The sequence below is a fragment of the Meles meles genome, chromosome 5 (assembly GCF_922984935.1).
Source record: "Meles meles chromosome 5, mMelMel3.1 paternal haplotype, whole genome shotgun sequence".
NCBI lineage: Eukaryota > Metazoa > Chordata > Mammalia > Carnivora > Mustelidae > Meles > Meles meles.
In genome coordinates, this window is record NC_060070.1 from 91,438,362 (window position 1) to 91,466,078 (window position 27,717).

General features: G+C 52.7%; 2 protein-coding genes across 7 annotated transcripts in view; both read left to right on the forward strand.

Moving 5' to 3' along the window:
- The first annotated feature begins 113 nt into the window (after positions 1-113).
- Positions 114-13,185, forward strand: KLC4 (kinesin light chain 4). 6 transcript variants are annotated; one of them, XM_046004438.1, is made up of 16 exons: positions 116-210; positions 1,819-2,101; positions 3,287-3,517; positions 4,995-5,076; positions 5,657-5,867; positions 6,344-6,431; positions 7,810-7,911; positions 8,112-8,285; positions 8,603-8,702; positions 9,039-9,091; positions 9,291-9,361; positions 9,523-9,631; positions 10,403-10,543; positions 11,021-11,136; positions 11,495-11,558; positions 12,734-12,923. In XM_046004438.1, exons 2-16 carry the CDS (start codon positions 1,844-1,846, stop codon positions 12,782-12,784), a joined length of 1,851 nt encoding a protein of 616 aa, XP_045860394.1. In that variant the 5' UTR covers positions 116-210; positions 1,819-1,843; the 3' UTR covers positions 12,785-12,923. The 6 variants fall into 6 exon arrangements, with proteins under 6 accessions (XP_045860393.1, XP_045860394.1, XP_045860390.1 ...); XM_046004435.1 differs by lacking the exon at positions 116-210 and adding an exon at positions 1,006-1,101; XM_046004437.1 differs by lacking the exon at positions 11,021-11,136 and having other exon boundaries at positions 114-210; positions 12,734-13,185.
- A 1,206-nt stretch (positions 13,186-14,391) lies between these two features.
- PTK7 (protein tyrosine kinase 7 (inactive)) overlaps positions 14,392-27,717 on the forward strand; it is a 62,576-nt gene continuing 49,250 nt past the window's right edge. Inside the window, exon 1 of the mRNA XM_046006585.1 lies at positions 14,392-14,678. Within this exon, the coding sequence (XP_045862541.1) occupies positions 14,600-14,678 (79 nt within the window). The 5' untranslated portion in view covers positions 14,392-14,599. The remainder of the gene's footprint in view (positions 14,679-27,717) is intronic.

The window sequence follows — 27,717 nt, forward strand, 5'->3', positions numbered from 1 at the left end:
GTGGGCAGAGAACCCGAGACCAAGGTGGACGCACACCTCCTTTCCTCCTTGCGCGTGGTCAAAGCCAATCCTCCGGCGGGCCTTAGGTCGCGTGACTGGGGAGCAGGCCCCGCCCCTTGGAGCCGTCAAAACAATTGCCTCGAGCGGCAGCCATGATGGATTTAAAGGGGCAGTACCAGCAAGGGAGGCAGCCGGAGCGACAGACTGCGGGTGAGTCTTTGAGGGTACTTTCGGGCTTAGCGTTGAGGTCCCACTACCTCCTTTCCGCATTCCGGGACAGATGGACAAAGCCCCACCAGCCGACCTCACACAACTCCAGACAATCTGAAAAACCCCGCCCCCCACGAGTCTTCCCGCCCCTCGGCGTCCCGAAGGACAGACAGACGGCCTGCCCCGCCCCCTGCGCTCCCAACGGACTCATTGACCTCGGCGTTCTCCAGACGCGGAGCTCGGCGGTGCCCCCGCACCTCCCCCCATCGCCCCCGCCCGTCTCACTCTGTCCCCACCCTGGGCCCCAGGGCAGGTCGACAACCGGGAACAGTTCTCGATCGCACGCCCAGGCTGGGAGACAGACCCCCAGCACCGCGTTTCCCTGTGACCCTACAGCCGCTCAGAAGACGTGCTATTCTTTCCTGCATCATCAGGCGTCTGAGAGGAACCCTAAGGTGACTCCTCTCAGAGCCTGTTAGTAGGTGGTCATGACAAAGACAAAGCCGTGAAAGTGAATGGGCCAGGAGTGACCAGGTCTGCCTCCTCACCCTTTCCCAGACACACCCCTTGCCGCAGATCTCAAATCAAGTTTCATTCCCTTCTTGGGGAGAAAAGAGCTCCCCGTGGCCTGGGATGGGAGGTTGGCTTGGCGAAGGAAGAGGGACACTGGTTGTCTTTGAAGGCCTGAGGTAGAGAGAGGGAGGGTGTTTGCCCTGAGTAGGGCTCTGCGCCAGGTCCTCTGGGTGGCTGTGAAGTGGTGAGAGAAGGGGTGGGAAGGCTGGACTTCTGGACTTTGGGCAGGGCAGTTCCTTGTGAGTACCTGGCTACTGAAAGAGTTTCTTCCCGGCTTTGGCCTGAGTGCCACAGGCAAGGGTTTTGCTCCGTCCACCGGTAAGAATACTGGAAAGGTGAGAAACGAGGCTCTTTTGAGGAAGTAGGAAGTGAGCCTGACATCTGGGAGTTGGGAAGTATGGGTTGAAAGCCTAGTGGGGAAAGAAGCAGAGTTTCCTAGGTTTGGAGATGCTGGCCTTGGCTCTGAGGCTGACACAGTCTGAACACCTTGAGCTTTCTGGGGCCCTCTCATCTGGGTCCTGCAATGAAGGCTCCTTTCTTCTTCTTCCCCTTTTCCCTGTCACTTTGAATCCTGTACCTTTCCTATTTTTTGAAACCTCGGCACCGTTTTCTTTATATCTCCTGTCTGCTTTAACCCTGTTTCTTTTTCTGTGTTTTCCAGACACCCTCTCCGTTCCCTATAGTGCTGTCTCTCCTCTGATTGCTTTTCCTATTCCTGACCCATGCTCTCTTTCCAACAACTTTTCTGTTCTCTTCCTGAGTTCTAAATCCGATTGCTAGATCTCAGCATTTTTGTTCCTTCAATAATCTTTCTTCGTTCAAGTCAATTCCTCTCCCTCTCTCTTTCCCACAACCTTAGCTTTGCGTTTAGTGTCGTAGGTTCCCTCCCCACTGGTCATTCTCTCTCCAATTAAACCGGAAGGTCACGCATACTCTCTCTTGTCCCTTCCCTTGGGTCCTTACCACCCTTTAACCAAGGTGCTGAGCCTCTCTTTCTTATCTTTACCCCCACTGAACTCTGTTGTTTCTCTTCAGCCCAGGCAAGGTCCCCCTGGCCAAGATGTCAGGCCTGGTGTTGGGGCAGCGGGATGAGCCTGCAGGGCACCGGCTCAGCCAGGAGGAGATCCTGGGAAGCACTCGGCTGGTGAGCCAAGGGCTGGAGGCCCTACACAGTGAACATCAGGCTGTCCTGCAGAGTCTATCCCATACCATTGAGTGTCTGCAGCAGGGAGGCCATGAAGAAGGACTGGTGCATGAGAAGGCCCGGCAGCTGCGACGTTCCATGGAAAACATCGAGCTGGGGCTGAGTGAGGCCCAGGTGAGAGGAAGAAAGTGATACCAAGTGGCCCTTCGAGGAACATTTGTCAGATTGGAGTTATGGGGTCATTTAGGATTGCCTGGTCCTAGATGCTTGCATTCATTCATGTAGTAAATATGTGTTAAGCCCCTGCTTTGTACCAGGCACAAGTCTTCTGGGCGCTGGAGAAACATCACTGAATGCAATAATCAAAAATCTTTGCCATCTCAGAGCTTACATTCTAGCTGCAGGAGGCAGACAATACACAAATGCGGAAAGGATTCTGTATGTCAAAGAGTGATACTTGCAAAGGAAAAGGGATAAAAATAAAACAGAGAAGGTGACTAGGGGGTACAGAAAGAGGATACAACTTTAGATATGATGGTCAAAAAAAGTCTTACTGAAAGGTGGCATTTGAGCCAAGATTTGAAGATGAGGGAGTGAGTCCTACAATAAATAGGGACGAGCTTCTACAGCAGAGTGGGTAGTACCTACAAAGGCCCGGAACTGGAGTATTCCCGGTGAGGCCAGTGAGGGACCAGTATGGCTGCAGTAAGAGCGGGTGAGGTGAAGCAAAATAGGAAATGAAGTGCAGGGGTGCCTGGCGGGCTCTGTCGTGGAGTGTGAGACTCTTGATCTCGGGATCGTGAGTTCAAGCCCCACCTTGGGTAGAGGGATTACTTAAAAATCAAAAATCTTGAAAGGAAGAGAAAGAATGAAGGAAAAGGAAAAAGAAGGAGAAAGAAAGAGAGAAAATGAAGTGTAAGGTGTAGCAGGGTTAAGAGCCAAGGGACAGATCATGTGGAACTCGTGGTTCATCACAAGGACGTTGCTTTTGCTTTGAATGAAATGAAAACTATTGGAATATATGGAGCAGAGGAGTGATGTGGTCTAGCTTAACATGTTACAAGGACTAGCTGACTGCTGGGTTGAGAACAGACTCTAAGGAAAAAGGACCGAAACAGAGGTCAGTGAGGAGGCAGTGGTAGTCACCCAGGGGGGAAGTGATGGTGACCTGGCCCAGGGTGGTGGCTCTGAAGGTGGTGAAAAATTGGATTCGGGGTGTATTACAAAGGTAGCACTCTTGCTGCCCAACCCCGCCTCCTGGCCCCTGCCAGTCTTGCTGCCTCCCTGTAGGCTCCCCTCCCACTTAATCCCAGAACACTCTAGTCCAGAATTGGGTACTCATGGGGTGTGCCCACCTAGGTGATGCTGGCTCTGGCCAGCCACCTGAGCACAGTGGAGTCGGAGAAACAGAAGCTGCGGGCTCAGGTACGGAGGCTGTGTCAGGAGAACCAGTGGCTCCGGGATGAACTGGCAGGCACCCAGCAGCGGCTCCAGCGCAGCGAACAGGCTGTGGCCCAGCTGGAGGAGGAAAAGAAGCACCTGGAGTTCCTGGGCCAGCTGCGCCAGTATGACGAGGATGGGCACACTGCGGTAAGCGCGCGCCAGCAAGGCTGGCTACTGGGGGTAGCTGGGAGTCGCCAGTAGTGGGGGGACAGCTAGGAGTCACCAGAGATGTGGGGCAACTGGTCACGAGCTGCAGGGACTGGCCGTGCTGCACGACCTGCCCCCACCTGGCCGAATGCAGGTCCTGACACCAACTCCAGAGAGGAGCACGGCTGAAACAGTCTTAACTCATTCGGTCTGCATGTAGTTCCGTGACAGCTGTGAATGCCAGACACTGCGCACTCTGCTGGGGGGTGCAGCAGTGACCGAGGCAGACAGAGTTCCTGCTCCCCAAGTTAGAGGTTTTGGGGTTGGCAGAGACCCATAAGCACCCGGGCAATTCCAGCCCAGAATCCTACATGCTCCAGCGCTGGAAAGCATAGCACAGTCGAGCAAGACCCTCCTAAAATTTGCTCTCAAAAGGTATGAAATGTAAACCTCACTCAGCAGTCGGGTGTTTATCTCTCTGCTGGAGGCAGTGCGAGAGGCTGTGTGTGGGGGAGATGTAAAGAACTATAAGAGAGAGTTCCTGTCCTCTCAAGCTCCTAATGGAGCTGCAGGGCCAAGGCTTACACATGAGGACACGTGTGTGATGACACAATGTCGTCGACACAATGTGACACTTCAGATGCTCAGTGCTGGATGAGTGGTTCAGTAATGGGAGGAATTCCAAGATTGGTTTGTGGGACTGGAATGGCCTGAGAAGGATTTGCAGATGAGGTCGTACACAGGGGCGGGATAAGATTTGGGTTCGATTTTTTTCATTGTACAGGTTAAGAGTTGGGCTGGATTTCGATGGATGATGAGGGGGAAAGGAGGAGCTTTCTAGAGCAAAGGGGAGAGAGGAAGTGCCCTGAGGAAGTCTCCTGTTCATTTTCCGGGATGGCAATGGGTCAATAGATAAGGCTGGAGAGCTGATCTCTCCCAGGAAAAGTGGGATGATTTGCACTGGACGCATTGACAAGGCTGGGTGGGAGGCTGGGAGGTGTTTGTGCAAGGCTGATGTGCTCGTGGCACAAAGCACATTTCCCCATGTGGAAGTAGGTGAGACAGTGAGGGCTGGGCACTGAGTCGAGAGGGAGTGGTGGCAGATCATGGGGAGGAGGCTGAGCTAGACGCTTTGGGTACATGTCAATAAGATCAGACACACTCCCTGCCCTCAGGAAAGATAAGACAGACATATAATCAGTGTAAACACACAGGGATCAGCACTGGGCTATAATTACAAGAACTGAGAGGGTGGGGAGATGTGGAGGCTAGAGAATGAGGGTGTTTAGGAAGCGCTCAATGTGAAAAGGAGATTTACAAACAAGAGCGGGCTGAGATTGGCGGACAGATGCTGGCCTTCCCAGTGGCAGGGACACGAACAAGAGTCTTCTCCACCTGTCAGTGATTTCATGCTTTAGAGGGGCCCTGAAGAGGCTACTAGGGATATCTATACCTAATGCTGCTTCTTGCCTTCCAGGAGGAGAAGGAGGGTGATGCCACCAAGGATTCCCTGGATGATCTCTTCCCCAATGAGGAGGAAGAAGACTCCAACAATGGCTGTGAGTCTGCCTTTGGAGTTGGAGGGTAAAGAGGGGCAGCAGAGGGCTGGTCCCAGATGTGGCCCCCCCCTTGCATACGGGGTGCTCACCATCCAGAAATATGTTCTTCGCTTCCCCTGGAGATAGGGTAGAGTCTGGGCTACTGCTTCCATTTCCACAGCCTCCCCATTATTCACCAATATTTATTACACAGTTAATGTGTCTTGAGCCCTATGGTAGGCACTAGGGAGACTGAGTTGAGAATGACAGAGTTCTTGCCTGTAAGGAGCTCAAAGTCAAATGGGATGATGACCCTGGAGTGAAAGAACATGAGGTTCTCGAGGGAAAGAAGCAGGTCTTTCTTATATCCCTGACACAGCCCTTGTCTCATGCTTACTGAGTAAAGTTTGTTGAATGAATGAGTGATGGGGCAAACAAGTGGGGTTGTGAGGGGCACAGGTACCAGGGAGTGGGCAAAGGAATAGCAGTAGAGGTGGGTCTGGGGGGTGTGTGCAGGCAGGGTTGGGGTGGGGAGGGCGGACAGCAAAGGGGAGAGGAAGTTCCCGGAGGAAGTCTCCTGTTCATTTTCCGGGATGGATAGTGTCCCGTGGCCAGGGCGCCCAGCACAGTGGATATGAGATCCCAGCGAGGCTGCGGACCCTGCACAACTTGGTGATCCAGTACGCGGCCCAGGGTCGCTATGAGGTGGCCGTGCCACTCTGTAAGCAGGCACTGGAGGACCTGGAGCGCACATCTGGCCATGGCCACCCTGATGTCGCAACCATGCTCAACATCCTTGCTCTGGTGTATCGGTGAGTCCTGGCCTCCTCGTCTCCCAGCTCTGACTCCAGGTTTCCACCTTGATCCACCTTCGGCTCCCATTCCCCCTCTCCAGAGGGTACCTCTTCTCCCTGCTGGGCCTCCCAGGTGACCCCACTCGGAGCCTTCCTCTGCACCAGCACTCTCGTTCTTTCCATACCTCACCCCTTGACCTCAGAGCCGCTCACCTCTCTGGCTCTTCGCTTCTCCATTCCCTCCTTTGGGAGGGTCTCTTTTCCTCTCTGTTTCCATCTCTTGCATCCTATGCAAGGTCTCCTCTTTGCATGGCAGTGTTCTGGATCCACGTAGAGGCATGCTGGGGAACTCTCACTGCTCCCCCCAGGCTTCCTGTCTCCTCGCAGGGCCCCGGACCCTTAAATGTACCTCAGTCATACTGAAGGGAAGGAAGGAAAGAGATGACTTGGGGGCAGAGTTCAGGGTAACCCCTGTTACTTCTCTCCTCTTCCAGGGACCAGAATAAGTATAAGGAAGCTGCCCACCTGTTGAATGATGCCCTCAACATCCGGGAGAGCACCCTGGGCCGGGACCACCCTGCTGTCAGTACTCCTTGCCCTCCTCATCTCCTGCTCTTTTGGCTTCTCTTAGTTTGTTTATCCACTGCCCTCAGCCCACTCACTGTTCAGTGAGGAGCTGTGAGGGCTTCTTTCTTCCAGGCCCTGTCTGCTAAGCCCAGGGGTTCTCAACTCTCTGAGGCACAATGTGTCTTTCTTATAATGAGTATTTTCCTGAAGCATAATTCATAGACACTGTGACTGACCTACACATACAATTCCAAAAAATGTTGAATGACACCTTATCATATAAAAATGAGGAAAGGAACAGAGTAAAATAATACATAGGATGCGTTATAATGAAATGAAAACATGACGTGCTAACAGTTCTATTAAGTCCAACTACAGCAAAAGACATAATACAGCGTATAACTTACATATAATATAACTTTAGATTTAGAACCTTGAGAGCAGTAAGACACTGGATATAAGAAGTACTAAGAAATAATGACAGGGCAGGGGCACATGGCTGACTTAGTCAGAAGAGCATGCGACTCTTGATTTTGGGGTCTACACCCCACATCGGGCGTGGAGATTACTAAAAAAGTAAATAAGTAAACTTAAAAAAAAATGACAGAGCAGAAGTATTGGTGGATACAAGATTAAAAAGCCATGTCAGGGGCGCCTGGGTGGCTCAGTGGGTTAAAGCCTCTGCCTTCAGCTCAGGTCCTGATCTCAGGGTCCTGGGATCGAGCCCCACATCGGGCTCTCTGCTCTGCAGGGAGCCTGTTTCCTCCTCTCTCTCTGCCTAGTTGTGATTTCTCTCTGTCAAATAAATAAAATATTAAAAAAAAAAAAACCATGTCAGACTCAGTAACAACAGGCCAGATTTATTTGTATATGATGAGAAAACGAGCAATGATGGATTGTCACAGTGGAGAAAATGAGAAAAAAGGTATTTTTGCCAACAAGGTATTTTGCAAAATTATGAACATAATTTCTTATGTTGCAACATGTGGTAGGCAGGGGTGAGTAGCTGAGAAAACAGCTCCCCTCTTGCTATCCCGCTAAGGGTCAAGGCTCATGGTGCTCAGATGTCTGGCCGGACACTCCAAAGTTAAGAGAGCTATCCCACACATGCAGAACATCTGTACCATCCTTACCTTTCCAAAGGCCATAGTGCACCACCCCTCTTCTTCATGGCCACCAAAAACCACACCAAATCCCCCTCCAGAAATATCTACAAATCCCCCTAGAGGGCGGTACCACCCCCAGAGAGAACCTTCAGAACCTCCCCCGCCTCTAGTTGGCTGGCCCCCATCCTCTTCCCTTGGGAGCCCTGCAGCGTGAGGCCCTGTTGGGCAGGGGGAGAACCCCCGGATCTCAAGGCACTGATGCTGAGGGGACGGGCCTTTCTTCCCAGGTGGCTGCCACACTCAACAATCTGGCTGTGCTCTATGGCAAAAGGGGCAAATACAAGGAGGCTGAACCACTGTGCCAGCGTGCACTGGAGATTCGAGAAAAGGTGCCTGTGCTCTCTCGTTCTTCTCTGATGCTGTGACCCTTCCTCCACCATCTCTCTTCCAGTCTATCCTCCTCCCTCATGTTTTTACTCAACCCTCTTTCTTTGCCTTGTTCCCTCTCGTGTCATTCCCTTCCCCTGCTCCCCACGTGGGTTACACACACACGGCCGTAACCATCTGTCACTCCTTTACTCCCTTCCAGGTCCTGGGCACTGACCACCCAGATGTGGCAAAGCAGCTGAACAACCTGGCCCTGTTGTGCCAAAACCAGGGCAAGTATGAGGCCGTGGAGCGCTATTACAGGCGGGCCCTGGCTATCTATGAGGGGCAGCTGGGACCAGACAACCCTAACGTAGCCCGGACCAAGAACAACCTGGTAAGGGCAGAAGGGAAGAACAACCTGGAAGGGCATGGAGGGAGGGGAAGGGAAAGCACCCTACTGTGGTACGCTGACCTCGTCACCTTTGTGCCTCTGGGGGGCTGCCTTTGGGGCTGAGGGCTCTGCCTCATTCCAGTGGCAAGGTGAAGTCCCATAGCCTCCTGGGAGCAGAGTGAACACCCTTGACCCTGCAGCTAGAAAACAAAGTCTGAGGAGGATCTCTGGGAAAAGTCACAAAGAGACCAAGAGGTGGAAGTCCGTGAGCCCTGCTGAGACCTTGTCTCTGTCCTGTGTTTTTGCCTTTCTGCCTGCAGGCTTCCTGTTACCTGAAACAGGGCAAATATGCTGAGGCTGAGACGCTCTACAAAGAGATTCTGACCCGTGCGCATGTGCAGGAGTTTGGGTCTGTGGATGGTGAGTGGGGTGGGTCTGGGGAGGGAGCTACAGGGTGGTGAACAGATGGAGAACCAGGGTGCCTGGGTGGTGGCTCAGTCAGTTGAGTGTCAGACTCTTAATCTTGGCTCCAGTCTTGATCTCAGGGTCATGAGTTCAAGCCCTGTGTTGGACTCTACCTGTGGAGCCTACTTAAAAAAAAAATGCAGACCAAAGGTGAGGGATTACGCCCTAATGGTTCCCAGGCAGAGCCAGACCCCTTTAGTTCAGCCCCATGGGCCTCTGGCTCCTGGCTCCCCACTGTACTGTCTAGCTCTGTTCTCTAACCTTACCATCCCATCCGTGTATCACTCCTAGATGACCACAAGCCCATCTGGATGCATGCAGAGGAGCGGGAGGAAATGAGCAAAGTGAGTGTGGGGTCCAGCCTGGGGAGCCCCAGGCCACCAGGGTCTCTGGCTTCCTCCTTGCATGAGTCCAGCTCCTTAACTCTTTCCCACCTGACCACCAGCCCCAGATGCCCAGTGCCTTCCCTAGGCCAGCCCACACCGTAGCCCCTAGCCATCTCTGTGTTTTCAGCTCTGGCTTACCCTTCCCTCTGTTCTGCAGAGCCGGCACCGAGAGGGTGGCATGCCCTACACTGAGTACGGAGGCTGGTACAAGGCCTGCAAAGTGAGCAGGTGAGCAGCCAGTGAGATGCTGGCTTGGCCTCGCACGCCCTCCATCCAAACCCTGAGCCTGGCCTCTGGGACCTTTTCCCCTCATCTCTTTGACCTTCCCTTGGCTCTGCTCCCTCTCTCTCCTGTTTCTCTTCTGAACCCTCCTCACTTTCTTCCCACAGCCCCACAGTGAACACTACTCTGAGAAACCTCGGAGCTCTGTACAGGCGCCAGGGAAAGCTGGAGGCAGCCGAGACCCTAGAAGAATGTGCCCTACGCTCCCAGAAACAGGTCAGTGACCAGGAGGGGAAGGAGGTCTGGAAGGTAGGTCCTGGGGATGGGGATCACCAGGGCTTCTTTAGAGTCTCAGAAGAATGAGAGGCTGAGGAGAAAGCGGGGAAAGGGAGGTGAGAGTCTCTTGTAGTCGTGGTTGTTTTTAAGTGTGTTTTTACCTATGCCCTTTATGGTCAGGACTCCAAGTTCAAGGTTCACATCACTAAACGGGACTATTGAAAGGAAAGCCATGTCCTTTCACAGTTTGAAGAAGTTACTGAGGAGGATTGAGGTTGAAGGGAGCCTGAAGTCAGTCTCTCAAATTGTGGGTCATGACTCATTAGTGGGTCTTTTTTTTTCTTTTTAAGATTTTAAAATTTTATTTGACAGAGAGAGACAGACAGCGAGAGAGGCAACACAAGCAGGGGGAGTGGGAGAGGGAGAAGCAGGCTCCCCGCTGAGCAGGGAGCCTGCTGCGGGGCATGATCCCAGAACCCTGGGGTCATGACCTGAGCCAAAGGCAGATGCTTAACGACTGAGCCACCCATGTGCCCCTCATTAGTGGGTCTTGAAATCAGTTCAGTGTGGCCATAGTGAAAATGGATATCTGTTTGTAAGTAGGAATGCATTGCAAAGAGAAAAGGCGAGTACTTTCCAGTATGTGTGTACTAGGACATCACAAGGAAAAATGTCTCCCCTGTTGGGGCTGATGGTAAAAAAAAAAGTTTGAAAGCTCCAGCCTGAGGAGTTAAGGAGTGCAGATTCCCAGCGCCTACCTTTTCCTTCCAGGGCACTGACCCTATCAGCCAAACCAAGGTGGCCGAGCTGCTTGGGGAAGGTGACAGTGGAAGGACCTCTCAGGAGGGCCCTGGGGGCAGCGTGAAGTTTGAGGGAGGTGAAGATGCTTCTGTGGCCGTGGAATGGTCAGGGGTGAGTCTCATTATTGCCCCTAAATCTCTGGGGCTCCCTCCTGCTGGTGTTATGGGGAGAGGCTCTGGCCTGCCCAGGTAAGACATGAGAGCATGTAGTCCACACTCCAGTTGTTTGTCCCACCCTCTCAAGGGGGTAGGCAAGCCATTATTGATAAGGCTCTTGTTTACTTTTTTAAAATTTTATTTATTTGTCAGGGAGAGAGCATGCGTAGGGGAAGTGGCAGGCAGAGGGAGAGGCGGGCTCCCTGACAAGCAGGGAGCCCGGTGTCAGACTTGATCCCAGGACGCTGGGATGATCTGAGCCAAAAGCAGACGCTTAACCAACTAAGACACCCAGGCGTACCTAGGGTTCTTGATTTCAATCATGAGGCTTTTGGGGGAGGTGGGATGTGTGCAGGATAAATGGGAACAGTAGACTTGGAAGCCTGTCTGCATGGGCTCCCCTTAGCTTCTGTGCCCCATCCCTCTCTGCCAGGATGGTAGTGGGACCCTGCAGAGGAGTGGTTCTCTGGGCAAGATCCGGGATGTGCTTCGTAGAAGCAGTGAACTCCTGGTGAGGAAACTCCAGGGGACTGAGCCTCGGCCCTCCAGGTACACAGTGAGGCTGAGAGATGGTAAAGCAGATCAGTAAGCCCTTGCCTCCAACTCGTCTTGTCCCCCCATCTCTGGAGAAGTGTCTTGGAGAGAAACCTGGAGGAGGTTGATGGGATGGCCCTGGGGAAAGAGTTTGGGAAAGATGGGTGTCCCAGGGGTCGGGAGAGGTGCTGAGGAGATGCCAGTTACTGGTGAAGTTAAGAGACTGTGCATGTGTGTGCGTTGCGGGGGAGGGGGTTGTCAGATGGTGAGGAGGCTGTGATTTGATGCGTACAGCAATGCATGAGGGGCCCACAGTGTTAGGACCCCTAACAGGGAAGAGAGGGGGCCTCAGTTCTTTCTTTTTGCACTGCAGCAGCAACATGAAGCGGGCAGCCTCCTTAAACTATCTGAATCAACCCAGTGCAGCACCCCTCCAGGTGAGAGAAGAGCATATGGGTGGGTGAGCAAAAAAGGGGAGCCACGGGCCAATGCTGCAAGAACTAGGGAAGAGGAGAGAGTCCTCTGTGAAGACTCAGCCAGGGAACTGGAGTTGGGTAGAAGAGAATCATGCAGACACCTTGTTGGGGGTGGTGACCACTACGGGACAGTTTTGGGCCAGAGATGGAAGTGAGTAAATTAATCAGGAAGGGAACAGGAGTTGATGTTCTGTAAATTGGTACTTTGGAATTACGGATAATTCAAGAAACATTTGGGGATACCAACTGCTCTTCTTCCTGCAGCCACCATATTCTCCACCTTGGGGACTCAGTGGCAGATGAGAAGGGAAAAAGAAAAAAAAAATATTAAGTCACTATATCTGAGACAGCAGTAACGACATATTAATGGCAACTGGCCATTTGTGTCAACACATTCAGAGTATAGGATATAGGCTGATATTCGTGTCCGTCTTTCAAGCAGTCTCTCCACTAGATCATGGCTTTCTTCTTCTTCTTTTTTAAATTTAAATTATTATTAGGATTATTATTATTTTAAGAATTTATTTATTTATTTGTCGGAGAGAGAGAGAGAGAGAGAGCGCGAGCACGCGCGCGCACACACAAGCAGGCAGAGTGGCAGGCAGAGACGGAGAGAGAAGCAGGCTCCGTGTGGAGCAAGGAGCTCGATTGGGGACTCAATCCCAGGACCCTGGGATCATGGCCTGAGCGGAAGGCAGCAGCTTAACCGATTGAGCCACCCAGGCATCCCTTCTTTTTTTTTTTTTTCTTTTTAAGATTTTATTTATTTATTTCACAGAGAGAGACACAGAGAGAGAGGGAACACAAGCATGGGGAGGGGGAGATTGAGAAGCAGGCTTCCTGCTGAGCAGGGAGTCCACTGTGGGGCTGGATCTCAGGAAGCTGGGATCATGACCCAAGCTGAAGGCAGACACTTAAGGACTGAGCCACCCGGGTGCCCTTAAATCATGGCCTTCTTGAACATCCTAGCAAAGGCCAAAACTACACAGAGCTCCAGAGCTTGAGCTCGAAGTTCCAGGCTCCATCCTAGCTCTAGAGACAGACTGCAGTCACAGTCACGTAATGGGTAGACTCCAGGGGACAGTCTTTGGGAAGCTGAGGTCCCTAGTCTGATGGCATGGTGTTGTCTGTTTCAGGTCTCCCGGGGCCTCAGTGCCAGCACTACGGATCTCTCTTCAAGCAGCTGACATTCAACCCACCCCCCCAGGTCTGCTGGGTCTCCCCCCACAGCCCTCTCAGCATTCCCTATTGCTCCTGGCTCTTCCAGTCCCAAGGTGGGACAGGGAAGGGAGAGCAGTTAACCAGAAGATTGCTGCTGCCCTTAGGGTCTTGGCTCCCTCCTCAGGAATTCCCCTCAGGAAGGACCCTCAGGACATCCTCTCCTCATAGTCCTCTAGAGTAGCTCTGAGGCCCCCAAGATGCTTAAGGAGCAGGCACGCATCTCAGAGATGGAGCCTGCTGCTGGCTTTTCAGTCAGAGGGTTTGGAGCTGGCCAGCCAAGCTGCCTTGCTCTGGCCTCTCTTGTTCCCTCTGCTGCCTCACTTCAGGTCCGTGTATTTCACTTTTCTTAAATAAAAGAATCAGGTAACCGTTTTGCCACTTGAGTCCTGACCGAAGAGGGTAGGGAGCAAGGGTTGTGTTGGGGCCCTTCACAGAAGGGCAAGGGACAGTGATGGATGGGGCAACAAGAGAAGTGTTGATTCTTGGATCTCTTCCTTCCTCTGTTTGTATCCTCTGCAGCAGGGCCTGCAGGAAGGCATCTGGGGGATGGGGGAGGAGGCCCACAACCCCAAGGAGAAGGTGCTATGGACTGGGTTGTCAGGGACATGTGGTGGCCATGTGGCAGGACCCTGGAGTCCTGGCGCCACTGCTCCCCGCCTGTGAGGCCCTCTGTGGCTGCCCCTCCTCCTCCCAGCTGCTTGGGGGAAGGGAGGTCTAAGCGGGCCTGGGGGGCCCTCCGGAGCCAGAGGGGGATGAGGCACTCACTATCCATCCCCTCTCAGCATATCCTGGAGGCCTGAGCAGCAGCTGGGGCCCATCTTCTAAAGCTTGACTCCTCCTGACCCGCCTCCTACACCCCTTGCTGCTTTCACAACAAAGAAAGAATGTGGGGGTGGTGGCGCTGGGGGTGGGGGGTGCTTGGAACAAGGGCTGCGCAGGGCCTCCCCACAGCTGGAGACTTGGCCATGCCCTGCAGCCCAGACTGCCTGGAGATGGACTTGGGATAAATTTGTCAGTTTAACAGCCTTCAGCCAGGCATTCAGAGCCCAGTCTGTTTCTACCTTTGGGTTCAGATTGGTCCAGAGCCAAACCAGACCCCAGCCATGCACCGGTCCCGCACTTCTCCAGGCTGTATCTCTCCTGGGGTTCTTCAGTAACTCCAGGTTACCTTGCTTGGGGGACATCTAGGACACCCTTCTGTTCTAGATCTCTCTCAGGATTTTAGGTCGTTGAGAAGTGAGCCAGAGCCCACTTTTCCCCTTCCTACCCATAGAATTTGGGGGAACAGTTGCCCAGAGCCCCCGGGAAGGCCCAGAACCATCCTCCGCAGGGGCTACTAAAGTCACTTTGGTTCCCCAGGTCCCTGCAGAATGGACGGTAGGCACAGCCTATGCTGCCCTACCTCGCTCAGGTCCCCGCGCTCTCCAGGGCCTCCCTCCCTCTGTCCCCTATCCATCTCCAGACCCCTCCCCCTACTGCGAGCTCCTCCCCGCCACGACGGGGAGGGGGCGTCGAGGGGGCGTCGAGGGGGCGGGGCGCCGCGCAGCGGCCGGCGGGGAGGGGGCGTCGCGGGGCGGGGCCTGGCGGCGGCGGCGACGGCAGCGGCAGCGACGGTGTCGGCGGCGCGCGGGTCCGGCTCGGGACGCCTCGGGCTCGGGCTCTGGCTGCGGCTGCTGCAGCGGCGCCCGCCCTCCGGTGCGCTCGGCCTCCCGGGCCCGCCGCGGAGCGCAGTTCGAACGCCCGCCGAGCGCCGGCCGGGTCCTCCTCCCGAGCCTGCCGCGATGGCAGCTGCGCCGGGAACCCCGAGCAATCTCCGCCGGCTGCCCCTGCTCAGCGTCCTGCTTTTGCCGCTGCTGGGCGGTGAGTCGCGGCGAGCTGCGGGGACTGGGCTCGGGAAGCGCGGGAGCCCCGCGGGCAAAAGGGGGCACGAGGAGGCGGCTTTGGGCATCTGGGCCGGGCGAGACACCCTGGAGTGGTGGATAGGCTGGCGGCAGGCGCGAAGTCCCGGCGCCCGGGGTGGCGAAGCCCCCGCGGACTCGCCCCCTTGGATTCGCCCGGGCCCCTTTCCCTTGGCGCTATCGAGGACGCGTTTCCACCCGCCACGGAGTTTTCGCTGTCTGAGCGGAGAGTTTGCTCGGGAACTGCCGGGAGTTGCTGGCTCCCGGGCTCCGCTGGGGAGTTTCTTTTCGGGAGGGAAACGACTCTGTCCCTACTTTAGGGAGGCGCGATGCGGTGGCTGCTGGGGGGACTCGTCTAGGAGTCTCAGCAGTCTCAGCCTAGGTGAAGGAGGCCGGCCTGGGGCCGGATGCGGGACCGACCTGCGCCGCGCGGAGCGCGGAGCTTTGTTACCTACGCCGGCCAGACGCTCCCGGCTTCCCTTCTCCAAGTTCCCGAGCCAGGCTGGGACCCTGATGACCCTGCTAGTGCGGGCAGGAGAAAGGGAAAAATAGGGCCCGCCCCGTCTCCTCCAGCTCTTGGGCCTGAGCCCGGAGCCCCGAGCCCGGAGCCCACTCCCAGCCGGGTCGAATCTGGGGAGCAGGGAGTCCGAGGCTGTCGTGGTGACTAATGTGTGAAGGCCGCTGCCAAAATCGGGCATGGCCGGCCTGCAAAGGTGCGGACGGGGTTGGTTCTGCTCCTTCCTGGATTTCCATCCTGTCTCTCCTCACGGAGGAAGGAAAATCTCTCATTCTGCGGGCAGAAAGGCAAAAAGAGTTCATTCTGCGCTTTATTGGAGGGCCTTGGCGTTTTGATGAGGGTGTGGCTTGTATCTACGGGGCAGACAGGACCCGACACCCCCCCTCCCCATCCCCCGCCTTTATTTCCTGGCTTGGTCACACCTGAGAGTCACCACTGAGGCGTTGAAGTGCTTTACAGGAAAGCATCAAGCTACCTGCACACCACAAACGGCCTGGACTGGAAATATGCAGCCCCCCCAAAAGAAAAAGGAAAAGAAACCCGTAACACAAAATCTTTGGTGGTGATCCTGGCAGCAGCCCTTTTTGGAGGAATCTGCCTAGGACACCTGGTCCTAGCTTATCACTTTAACTTTTTCTTGGAAGAGTGTCTATAGGGTGGGTGGGGGCAGAGAATTGCCTTTTCTGACATCTCCCTGGCTGCCAGCTGTTGAGGGATTTTGGTGGTGATGGAATCAACATCTCCCCCAGCCCTAGTTTAAAAGGAGAGGTAAGAACAAGTTCCCAGGATTCGTAGGAGGTGTTTCTGGAGCTGCCCTGTGTTCCTTGTGATGTGTAGGGTGGTTATTGCTTGTGGCAGGACCCACATCTGCTCCCAGAGGAAGTCTGAAAGTTTTTTTGTGCAGCCAGGATGGGGTGGGGGCAGTCATATGGACCAACAGCCTCAGCTCACTGGCTTCCTGGATTGGTGGCTGTTGGGCTTTGGGTAAGTGGGTCGCCTGATACGGCTGTGTTCACTGCTGATGTTTAGAGCTCTGGAGTCAAGGGGAATTTGGTGGAGACTGGGTCCTTGTTAGTCAAGAAATACTAAATTCCTAAATTCCTTCCGTGAGAAGACAACTCTGATGTTAATTGATGTTAATCCGATTGACGGGTGTTTAAGTGGAGAGAGAGGGGGCTTCCTGTGTGTGTGTGGGGGGGAGTGGTTAGGGCAGGCTGGCGGCTTGGGACTGGAAGTCTGCAGTCTCTTCTGGGGGTGGGGAGATGTCTTGTGTTCAACAAAGGGACATTTGAATGAGAGCCTTAAATCAGTTCCACCAAGTGTGTCCTGGTGTGGAACCTGTCTGTGTGCTGTAAGCAATTTCAGCCGAGGCGCCTGCTGTCTTCTAGTGAAATCTGGGATGAACCCACCCCCGGATGGCATGACTTCAGGGGGCAACGATTTTTTAATAGATTACAGTAGATTTTTCCATCTCGTTGTTTAACTGCGTAATTAACTGGAGTTTTAGTGAGACCCTGCTGTTAATAAGGCCAGAGTGAGGGACCGAGGCTAGCCTGGTTTGTGGATTAGACCATTTTGAAGTTTGGATAATTATGCTGTAAATGGCTGAATAGCTTTCCAAACTTTGAGATTCCTGGAGGCGGGAGGAGAGGGCTTGACTTTGGAAATCTGGGATTCTTAGCCCCAGCTGTTTGCATGGTCGGTTGTGGTCACTACCCATTCCTCTTCCCATCCCCCCTCTCTGGGTTCTTCCTTCCAGGCTCTTGTGTCTTTGGGGAGATTGAGTTGTCACAGTAAGAGCTAGGCTGTCCTGCAGATTCCTGGAGGCTCTGCAGCCTGTCATTCAGACCTGGGAGTTGCTTTTTATCAGTGATGGGTTCCCTCAGTCGTTGGGGCGAGGGAGGGCACGGGTAATCTCTGTGCTTGGCTTGCCGAAGGATCTAGTCACACTCCTGGTGTTCAGAGCAGGGTTGAGTGGTGGAAAGAGCTCAGGCTGTGGAGAAGAGCAACTCAAACTTTGACAGGCCCCGTGGCCCTGGGCAAATTTCTTGACCTCCCAGTTTGCCTCCTCTGTGAAGAGACTTCCCAGAGTTGTGCGAAGGATTAAATGTAATGAAATCTATACAGGGCCCTTTTCTTGTTCTCCCGTCTCCTGGGATAGGCTTCCCACATATGTTTCCAGCCTTACAGTCACCTTCAACAGGAAACATTTTCCACCTACTGGAGCTTTCCATTGCTACCCAACGAGTCAATTTACCATCCCCTGAGATAGGTGTGGTTTCTCAGCCTTTTCTTTCCTCTCCAACCAGTCCTTGGTATGTGTTGCCTGGCCCATCTCTCTCTCACTCAGCCCCACTTCCTCCCCAAAGCTGTCCCGTTCTCCTGCCAGAAAGATGCCTGTAGAACTTTCGGTCTCTGTCATTTTTAGGACACTAACCTATATTTGTCCCATTTGAGTTTTAACTAAAGTGCTCCCCCCTTGTGGAATTCCTTACAGTATCATTTATGATGGGTCCTTCTCTAGGTTTATTGAAAAGGTGAGTGAACTTTTTGGGCACAGGGCAGAGTAATCAAGGGCAAAGGTAAACATTCCCTTTGCCTCCTAGCTGTCAGGGGTCTTTTGTGTCCCTTTCAGCTCCTCTGGGTTGGGGCTGCCTGTTGTTCCTCCTTGTGCCTGCTCTACCGTGACTGTATCAAGGGACCAGACCTTCCTTCCCTGTTTCTGGGCTGCCTGTTCATTTTGGTGGTTTTCTGAGTTTGATGTGTTAGGGCTTCCGGCCTTCTCCAAGAGTCCTGGGCCTGGCAACCCCATGTACATAGGAAGCTGACCTGTCTTGGAGGGCCACACTTCGAAAATGGTGAGCTGTATAGGGGCCATTCAAAATAAGGTCCACAGAAAAGTGGCATCAACATTCCCTGGGAGTACAAGGAGAAACCTAGTCTGCATTGAAAAAGCTACCCAGGTGACTACACCCCAAAGTTCCAGGAGTCTTGGGCACATGCGCTCTCCCTCTCTCTCTCTCTCTCTCTCTCTCGCTCTCGCTCTCGCTCTCGCTCTCGCTCTCGCTCTCTCTCTTTTTAAAAGACTATTTATTTATTTGAAAGAGAATGAGTAGTAGGGAGGGGCGGGGGAAGCAGGCTCTCCCACTGAGCAGGAAGCCTGATTCAGGGCTCCATCCCAGGATCCGGAGAGCATGACCTGAGTCAAAGGCAGATACTTAACCATCTGAGTCACCCAGGTGCCCAAAATCCTGGTCTCCTTATACAGAAACTCGAGGGGTAGAGCTTTCAAATTAGGGGCCCTAGATCTTGCACAGTATTTGAAGATTTACCTTAACCAACTATTAACTCATGTATACACTCTTTCGTGCGATGTCTGCATGTAAAAATTGCCTCACTGTGTCAAAAAAAAAATCACCTCCCTTTGGGTTGAACTTGATTTAGATTTTGTCAGGAAACTTGTCCATTAAACGTGGGACTCTAGAAGGTATGCAGCGTTTGGTGACTTGTTCACTTCCTCTTGGAGCCTGTGGTTTTCCTCGAGGCGCGTATGCTCGTTTTATAATAAAGGGCAGTGGAGAAGTTGGATTTGTGAGGCAGAAATTTGGTCGGCAGAGGACTTTTCAGGAATACATTTGACTCATAATGTCTCTGCTGGGCTCCGGCAGCTGTACCGTTCTAAATCTTTGGAAGACTTTATATTTCGGAGTGAGGGGGTATGTGTGAGTTTGTGTTTAAGCCAGAGGAGCTTCCGTGAGACTCATCTGGGATGGATGTTGGCCAGTTCAGACTCTAATATTTGATCCAAGAGCAGTTTGGGGCCAGGGATTCAGTCTTCGGTGTTTTCCTGATGGAAGAAAGGGTCATTGAGCATGGTTGGGTGCGCTAGGTCTGTTCCCTGAGCCTCTTTCTGCTGTCCCTAACCTCAGTAGCACATGCCCCTGGTGCTGCCCTTGGCAGAGACATACTGTGGGGTTACAGGCCCAGGGTCATGCTTGCTGGCGCTTGCCTTGCCTTCGAGCTCCCTGCCTGCTTCCCTCCTGGATTCCTGCTCGCCCCCCCACCCCCCACCCCTCCAATTGCCTGGTCCTCTAGTCCCTGACGCTGCTGCGGAAGTTTTGCTATAGTGGCTGGCTGAGAGTGCTGTCTTGGGGTTCTCCGAGTTCACCACGGAGTGCACACGGGGCCCTGCCAAGCTCCCGGCGCTTCGTGGGGAGCTGGCATGGGAGCGGCTGCAGCTAATCCATGGTTTGAGGAAGGCCTCTGTAGTATGTCACTTTTTCCATCCTCTTCTCTGTGTTTAGACCATTTCCCTCCCAGTAACGCTGCCCAAGTAGCAGTGGGGCAGGGAGGAAGCTTTGTTGGAAGGCCAGACACACACAGGCGCCTTTCCCCTCTTGCAGCTGAGGTTGGGGTCACCAGACTCCGAGGAAAGGATACACAGGTGAGTGGAACACAGTCAACCGGGTGTCCTGCCAATCCCAAGCTCCTGCCAGTAGCTTAGACCCTGATGAACAAGGATATGCATTTGCTGGTTTGGGTGGGTCTTTTTAATTTCTAAGAATGAGGTCCTGAGTTGTGGGGTAGGGATTGCGAGTCACATGTTAGGAAGATGTGGATCTATGGTCCAAAGACCATCAGGTAATACTGTGGAAAGGCTGGTAACCGGAGGACCTATTTAAAATTGGAGTTGTCTGGACTTGGCTGCAGACCTGCCCATCAGAATCCTCAGGGAAGGAGGCAGAAAAGGTATTTCACTTTCTTGTTTGTTAGATTCTGTCTCAGATTTTGAATAGTCAGTCCCATTGCAGTTCAAGCTCAGAAGGAAACTGAGTTTTAAAATTGTTTCCCAGGAAAAGTAGAACAAAACAAAATTGTTTCCCAGGAGATTCTTACTGATGTTCAGGTTTGAGAACCACTGGGTTTCCGTAAGAGCTGTGTCCGTTAAAGTGGAGGTGTGGTGTTGAGAAAGGTTGGTGTTGGTCTGGAGGGGCTTAGGATGGGATGAGTCCAGAGCGTCCTCGAGGGTCGTCTGTGGGGGAAGTGTCTCAGTTGGGGCAGGAGGCAGGAAGGAGACACGACAGAGAGATGGGAATCACATGAAGTGTAGTAAAAGATGCCACTTGGTAAAATGCTAAATAGACCATTCTAGAATGTGTAGGACAGTAAGTCCATGACACAGGAGCAAACAGGGAGGGGAGGGGCTTCAGAGGGAAGAGAGAATTGAATTGCTCATAGATGTAGGCTGCGGTGATGGATCGGAATGACATAAAGGCATTGGACCAGGAGTCTGAAAACGTGGCTGGCTCTTGTCTAACATCACACCCACCAGTGCATGATAGAGGAGGAGAAGACATTTGTGGTCCTGTGACACCTGCTTTTCTGTGTCCTGGACCTGGCTTAATTGCTGCTTAGCCTTATGATCCGAGCTGGTTAGTTAACCTTTTGAACCTCAGTTTCCTCATCTGCAAGGTACAAGTGCCGCTGATGGCGCCCTTGTCCATCTCCAGAAAGTTCAAGGTCGTGTTCCCCCTGGAGATGGTTGACCCAGGGGTGTAGCCTCTCTGGCCAGCCCTCATGTCTCTACCCAGAGGCTACCCGGACCCTTTGTCTCCTTTTAGGGCATCAGCCTTTCTTTCCAGTCCTGAATCTCTAGAATGGTTTGCAAGAGCTTGCCAGAGTTATTTTGGACCGGCAGCTTTAGAAATGGTTTCCTCATTTGAGAGCACAGATGTTCTAAATGGGTCTCAGTATTCCAACAGCATCTCAGAAAGGTGGGCACAAGTTCTTTGCATTTCCTGGTGAGAACTCTTCTCCCTCTGTCCTAGCAGATTCTCCCAGAGTGATCACTGTTGGTTCGGGGCCACCATCTCCCTGGGCGTGCTGATGTTCTTCTAGGGGGTGGGTGGTAAGCTGTGCTTCCTGCAGCCTTGGCTGACTTAGAATATGCAGAGGAGGGGATTCTGTGATCATGGGATGGCTGTGGGGTTTCCCCGGTCACTCTGGGTAGTTTGTGCGACCTTCTGTCAATACTGTAGGGAGGTTCCCGAGGTGTGGCATGGTCAGGGATGGACGGCTCTCTCCCTGGTGGCTAAGGAGGCCCGAGTGGGCAATAGCATGCACTGCCTCCGCTCCGGGAGATACACTGGCTCCTTTTTGCCTCTTCTGGGGTGCCGTTGGTGAGGCAGTGAGGGATGTTTGGGTGAGGCAGTGTTTGGGGGATGGCTGAGGTGTCCCAGCAGCTAGCTCATAGAGTGCCTTTGTGCAAATTAGAAATAGGTGCCCTTCCTCCAAGTGACTGCAACCCTGCATCAGGACACAGGGCGGTATTTCAGTATTAACACCTTGGCTGGGTATCTTGAGTAGTGCACAGCCTATACAATCACATGTGGCCATCCCATTGGAATGAGTGGCTCTTTGCTACTCAGCTGATGGGCCAAGATGATTTTGGCGAACTCTAGTCTAATATTATGTTTTAGATGAGTCATTTTCTCTACTATTCACCTGCCTCCTGGGGTGGTGGGCTGGAGCATTGCTGTTCATCCCATTCTGTAGGAGAAACCCGAGAGGCTGAGGCCCCAGTGCTGTACCGGCTTTGCATATATGTCTGTAGCTGCTGGGATCTTGGTCTGTTTCTGGGCTCCTCCCCCCACCGGAGGATTTTACTGCCTTGCACATGCAGGCTTCTAAAACCTTATGTAATAATTAATAAGGAAGCCTGGCTGAGACTTCAGGGAAGCAGGGCTGCTCAGAGTTTCTTCCACATCTCATTAAGAAGTACCAGGCTTGCCTCTCTCCCTGGACACCTGGGCCCTCCAGTGGCCCCAGGTAAAGTGTGTAGGCTTTCCTGTTTTAGAGGAAATGCTGCAGTGATGGTAGAGTCTCTTCAGTAGCAAAGGTAGGTTTTGGCGGGCTCTAGTTCTGGGTACCCTGGGGGGTGTGTGTGTCCCTCGTCTGGAGGCACTGGGAAGGAGACATGGGCCCTGCTCTCACATTTGCCCCAGACTGCTCATATGACATTGGACAAGTCCCACCTGCCACTTGGGCCTCAACCTGAGGATTCAAGACCTTGGAAGACCTTGAATGTGGTGACCTTTGGGGACTGACCCAGTATTGCCATTCACAACCTCCAGCTTTGTTTCTGTCACATCTTAGAGGCCCTTTTCCTCACCCGTAGTTTTGGGGAGAGGACTTTAAGGGCTGTATTTTGTTCTGGAGTGTCTAGAGCGTGGGCATAGATGTATTTAGACTCGATTAACTGGTGATGTGAGTATTAGGGTTTTATTCCTTAGGTGCAGGGGGGAATGGAGAAGAGTGAGTAAATTCTAGAAAGGTTTGGGAGAGAATTCTCATGAGGGGGGGAAAGTTTGTGTGTGTGTGTTTTTTAGATTTTATTTATTCATTTGAGAGAGTAGAGTGAGCACGAGGGAGCTTGAGTGCAGGAGCTGGGCGGAGGTTCAGGAGAGAGCGAGAAACAAACTCCCCACTGAGCAGGGAGCCCTACTTGGGACTCGATCCCAGGACTCTGGGACCATGACCTGAGCCAAATGCAGACGCTTAACCGACTGAACCACCCAAGTGCCCTCCAAAAAGAAGAGTTTTTATCTGAGTAAAAGAAGGCAGATGGGGCACCTGGGTGGCTCAGTCGCTAAGCATCTGCCTTTGGCTCAGGTCATATCCCAGGGTCCTGAGATAGAGCCCTGAGTAGGGCTCCCGGCTCAGTGGGGAGTTTGCTTCTCCCTCTGCTGCTCCCCCTGCTTGTGCTGCCGTTCTCTCTCTGACACATGAATAAATAAAATCTTAAAAAAAAAAAAAAAGAAGAAGACAGACACTTACCTGGTTAGTCCTCAGCTACTCGAGGAACTAGTGCTTTGGCGAGCATCACCTCTTTGCGCAGAAGCAGGAACAACTGAAGAGAGGCTTCAAGCGGGAAGAAGGGGCTGGGGGTGCTTTGGGAGGGCCTCCTCTGTAACCCCAACAAGTGTACCCCCCCACCCCCCCACCGTGGCAGTTGACAGAATGCTTTCACTCACACTGACATTTGATCCTATAGTGTGGCTCAGAGGCAGGCAGGAGGAAGGTGGGTGGTTTCGGGGTGGGGGGAAGGTGAAGGGAGGGGAGGCATTTGAGAAGTAGAGCACCTGAGGTATGGAGTAAGATCCTGTCAGGACTGCAGGGCTGGTAGGTGGGAGAGCTGATTCTGTGTTCTCGTCTGTCTAGGGGCTGTGAAGTGCCACACACACGGGCCCCCGAGTGCGGTGCATGCGGGGGAGTGGGCTTGGCAGACACGACCACTGTCTGTGTGGGTTTGGGGCAGTCCTGTTAGAGGGTGGAGGAGCCTTCGCTCTTTCTACCTAAGGAGCAAGTAGATTAGTAACTTCGCATGGAGAGACCTTTTGCCCCATTGCGTTCAAAATTGCCAGATTTTCTTCCTCTTTTTTAAGAATTTATCATTACAAAACAGCATGGTTAAGGTTTTCGGTGGCCCGTTCAGAGGTCTGTGTCCATCCTAGAGTTTTTGGAGTCAAGGTCAAACTGTGTAATCTAGAAGTCCAGAACACGATTTGAGTGGAGGCCTCCGTCTCTCCCACCTGGTGCTTCTGGAAGGTCGAGAGCAGTTGCAGGCCCTGGCTTGCAGGGGTGCTGCCTCATACCAGACCGTGTGCCTGCAGGGAGGTGTACAACCCGGCGATGCTGGGCTGGAGACCACGTAGGTGGTAAAGAGAGTTGTCGCTGCTGTGGTTAACAGAGGTGCTGCCTCTAACCGCTGTTGTGGCGATGGGTGTGCCCACACTCGGTAGGGACATGGTGGACATAGGTTTCCCTTCCATTTCTGATTTTGGAGGCAAGTCTTTTTCAGAATTGCTCGGACAGTGACCTCTGATGTTCTGGGACATGTCGGTGTTTGGGTGCCAGCTAGATCTCCCTTTGGCCGGAGCTTGCTAACCCCTCTTGGCTGTCCTGCTGAGTTTTGTTCTTCTGCTTCCAAAGCTCTCAGATTCCAGCCTGGGAACCTGAGTCCCATTGCTGAAGGGTACAAAGTGATACTTTGGTGTTCTGATTCTCTTATAGCTCATCTGTTTAAAAGGGGAAAAAAAAAAAAGAGAGAGAGAGAAGGATCCTTCAGGTCAGCAGATCCTTACAGAGGAGATGTGCAAGGATCGAGTTTGAGATCCCAAGTTCATTTCCAGCTACCCGAAAAACAAAACAAATCACAAACAAAGAAAATAGTTGTCTTGCCCCTCTGGGAAAGGGGGGTGGGTGGGCGGAGAAGATTTGCTGTTGGTCTTACAGCTCCCGCTACAAAGACCAAACCATTCTATCTGTTTGGTTAATTTAACAGATTACCCAGTTGTTAAACTGACCAATTTAAAAAATGCCCAGCTTGCTAGCAGCTTTGTGCCTGTGGTTGGCTTGTGATCTGGCCGGTGATCCGGGCTCCTCCTCCACCGCAGGGGTCCGGGCCTCCTGCAGGAGGAGCTTCCCGGGAAGGAGGGGTGGCTGAGCCCGGGAACAGCCCCAGGGGGCCTGGAGGAGGATCTCTGTCTTTACCACCACCTCCCACCACTCCCCCCCACCTTCTGAAGACTCCTTGAAACAAAGGGCTTTTATTTAGTAAACATCTCACCCTGCTTGGAAGTAGAGTCCTGAGTTTGTTAGTGGGATGCAGGGAAAGGGGTGGCGAGTCGGCCCCCCTTCGTTTCTGGGTAAGGGGCTGGGGTGCTTCTCTGGCCTTGTGTGTCTTTTTCAACTCTTAACTTTCCCTTTGCTTCCAGGGCCTCTTGAACCTGGTCTGAGAGGTCCTGCTGAGCTGGCCTGCCGTGTCTCTCCTTGAGCCTCCCCGTGAGACGGTGAGACTCACTTTCCCAGGCCCCTCAAGGCTGCTGTGGGCAGATCCAGAAAGGAGTCCAGCAAGCGTGGGCCAGCCGGGCCTGAGCCTGGGTGGCACCTCTCTCTGTCCCCTTCCCACCCAGCCCAGATCAAAGGAACCTCCTCAGGGAGCAGGGAAATACTTCTCCCAACATCCCCACCAGTGAGTAAACAGCCGGGGCCCCTTGCAGCTTTTGAAGCGTGGTGCTTCAGGCCCGGAGGAATGCAGAACATTTCATTTTAGGAGTGGACTTAGGTTTCCACTGCTTTCGGTATTTGCAAATTTGAAACAAATGCCCTCATTTAGCAGCAGGCAGGCTGGGCAGTAAACGGGGGCTGTTTAAGGGCGTTTATGGCCGTCACAGGTATTTGCGGGTAGAGGGACCCCAGCAGGTTTGGGAAAGGACAGAGGGTTTATGGTTAGGTGGGTTGTACAAAGACCCCAGCCAGGTCTCTGGTAGAGGGTTGTTGTTAGGTGGGCTTTGTCATAAAAAGCTTTGCCGCCTCCTGCCTCCCCCACCCCCCAAGGAAGTATCTCCTTCTGGCAGACAAAGAGGTTTGAGATGGTGTTTATCCCCCTGGGGCTGATGCTAAGGGCCTTGTCCCTCTCGTTTGGCTGCCAAAGTATCAGATTTCCAGTGAACCCTGCCTTTCCCACCCCCGCAGCTTGAAAGGCTCATTAAATGTGCTTTATATATAACAAGTTGGCTGCGAGGTCCCCCCTCACTTCCAGCCAGTTTTGTGAGGAAGGAGCTAGGAAAACCTGTTTTCCTTTTGTTGTTGTTTCTGGAAGTAGATCTGTGAAGGAGCAATTGCAAAAAGACCCTCATTTTAGCAATCAGCCAAGCAAGGGTTATTTGCCTTTGATGGGGCAGCTTAGCTGGGGTTGATCTGCCTGAGCCCTGGGGGTGCCACCCGCCCCAGCCAGGGAAATTCAGAAATCTATTTAGGATGGGGCGCCTGGGTGGCTCAGTCCTTGAACATCTGCCTTTGGCTCAGGTCATGATCTCGGGGTCCTGGGGGTCCTGGGAGTGAGCCCCGCTCAGCGGGGAGCCTGCTTCTCCCTCTCCCACTCCCCCTGCCTCCTTCTGCTCTCGCTGTGTGTCTGTCAAATAAAAAAAAAAAAAAAGAAAGAAATGTTTAAGAATGGAGTTCTGGTTTCACAGCTTGTTCCCTGAGAGACCCTAGACAGTTCACCTCACTGAGCCTCAGTTTCCCTTTTGTAAGATAAGGGTCATAATACCAACCCCATAGGGTGCTTGTAAGGATTCCGTGAGACAGTGCTATCTGTCTTTCATCATCTCTTAAGGTGCTCTTTTTTTTTTTTTTTTCAGTTTCACACCTTTGAAGCCTGGTGGTAACATAATCAATTATGTCGTATTGTGTCTTAGTTTAACCCTGACCATCTCCTTTTAGCGGGAACAGTGTATCTTAAAATTGGTGACGCCTTTGAAATTCAGTGTATGAAAAGGACTTAGACTGTCCTAGAGTGAATCATAAAAGATAGTTATCATACAACGAGGGTGATTTATTTACAGGTCTGCTTTTGTTTGCCATCCACCAGTAACTTTCAGTAGAAACTGTTTCCTTTTTAGTCTGACACATAAATAACAAATGATGCTTAAGGCACCAGGCATCATGCTAGCTTGAGTATGTGAGAGGGTGGGGGGAGGCACTGTAAGTCTTCAGAAGGCAAGAGATGTCTAGAAAAGGAGGCGGATGTCCCTTGGAGGGCAGACAGACAATTATGGAAAGAAAATCCGTTTCTGTGGTAGAGTCTCCACTTTGAAAAGCTGGGTTATTCCTGGGGGAGGCTAGAGACTCATTCCAGGAATGGATCGTCTGGGAGGCACATCAAGACAGAACCAGAAGAGAGTAATTAACAAGGCAAGGATGCAGAGAAGCACCAAAGAAGGGGGACCCAGAAAATGCCAGGCACCCGGAGGATGGAGCCGTGAGTGGGGGCAGGCAGGAGACAGACAGGAGCTGGTAGTTTTTCCTTCCCCTCCCCGGCTGTGCAGTGGTGTGGGTTTGAGCCAAGCTTTGTGGAGACAACTGGTGCCATTCATTCTGCTTTGTGCTATCTAGGCGTTTGCTTGAGAGCACCTTCCTCCCCCACCCCCAGGACTAGAGTGGCCCAAAGGCTGGGGAGTTCATCATTCGCTTGAGTTCTGGTTTATCTGATGGTAGAATGGATTAACTGCGGAGTTGAGGTTTAGATGATAGAGAAGAGATCTCTTTCATATGCATTAGTGAAAATGAAGAGCAAAACTCTTTGATTTCCTTTTTTAAAAAATGGATTGCTGTGTAAGCCTTCCAGATGTTTACTTCTACCTTGTAGGGGTTTCAAAATACATTCTTTCTGTGTTGTTGTCCAGAATTTTAACCCTCGGTAGGTGTGCCCAGCTAGGAAAGGGTCTGATTAATGGATCACTTTTGGAAGGCAAGAATTTAGAAGTCCCACGGTCTAGGAGATGCAGCTCCTGTATGAAGTGAATGCCCTTTTTTGCTTCCTTTGGCTTCCTTGGCAGTGTCTTGAAGAATAAGGTATTGTGGCAGATGTGTCTTGAACAATCAGGAAGAATGGTTTTGAGGTTAAGGAAATTCCAGTGCT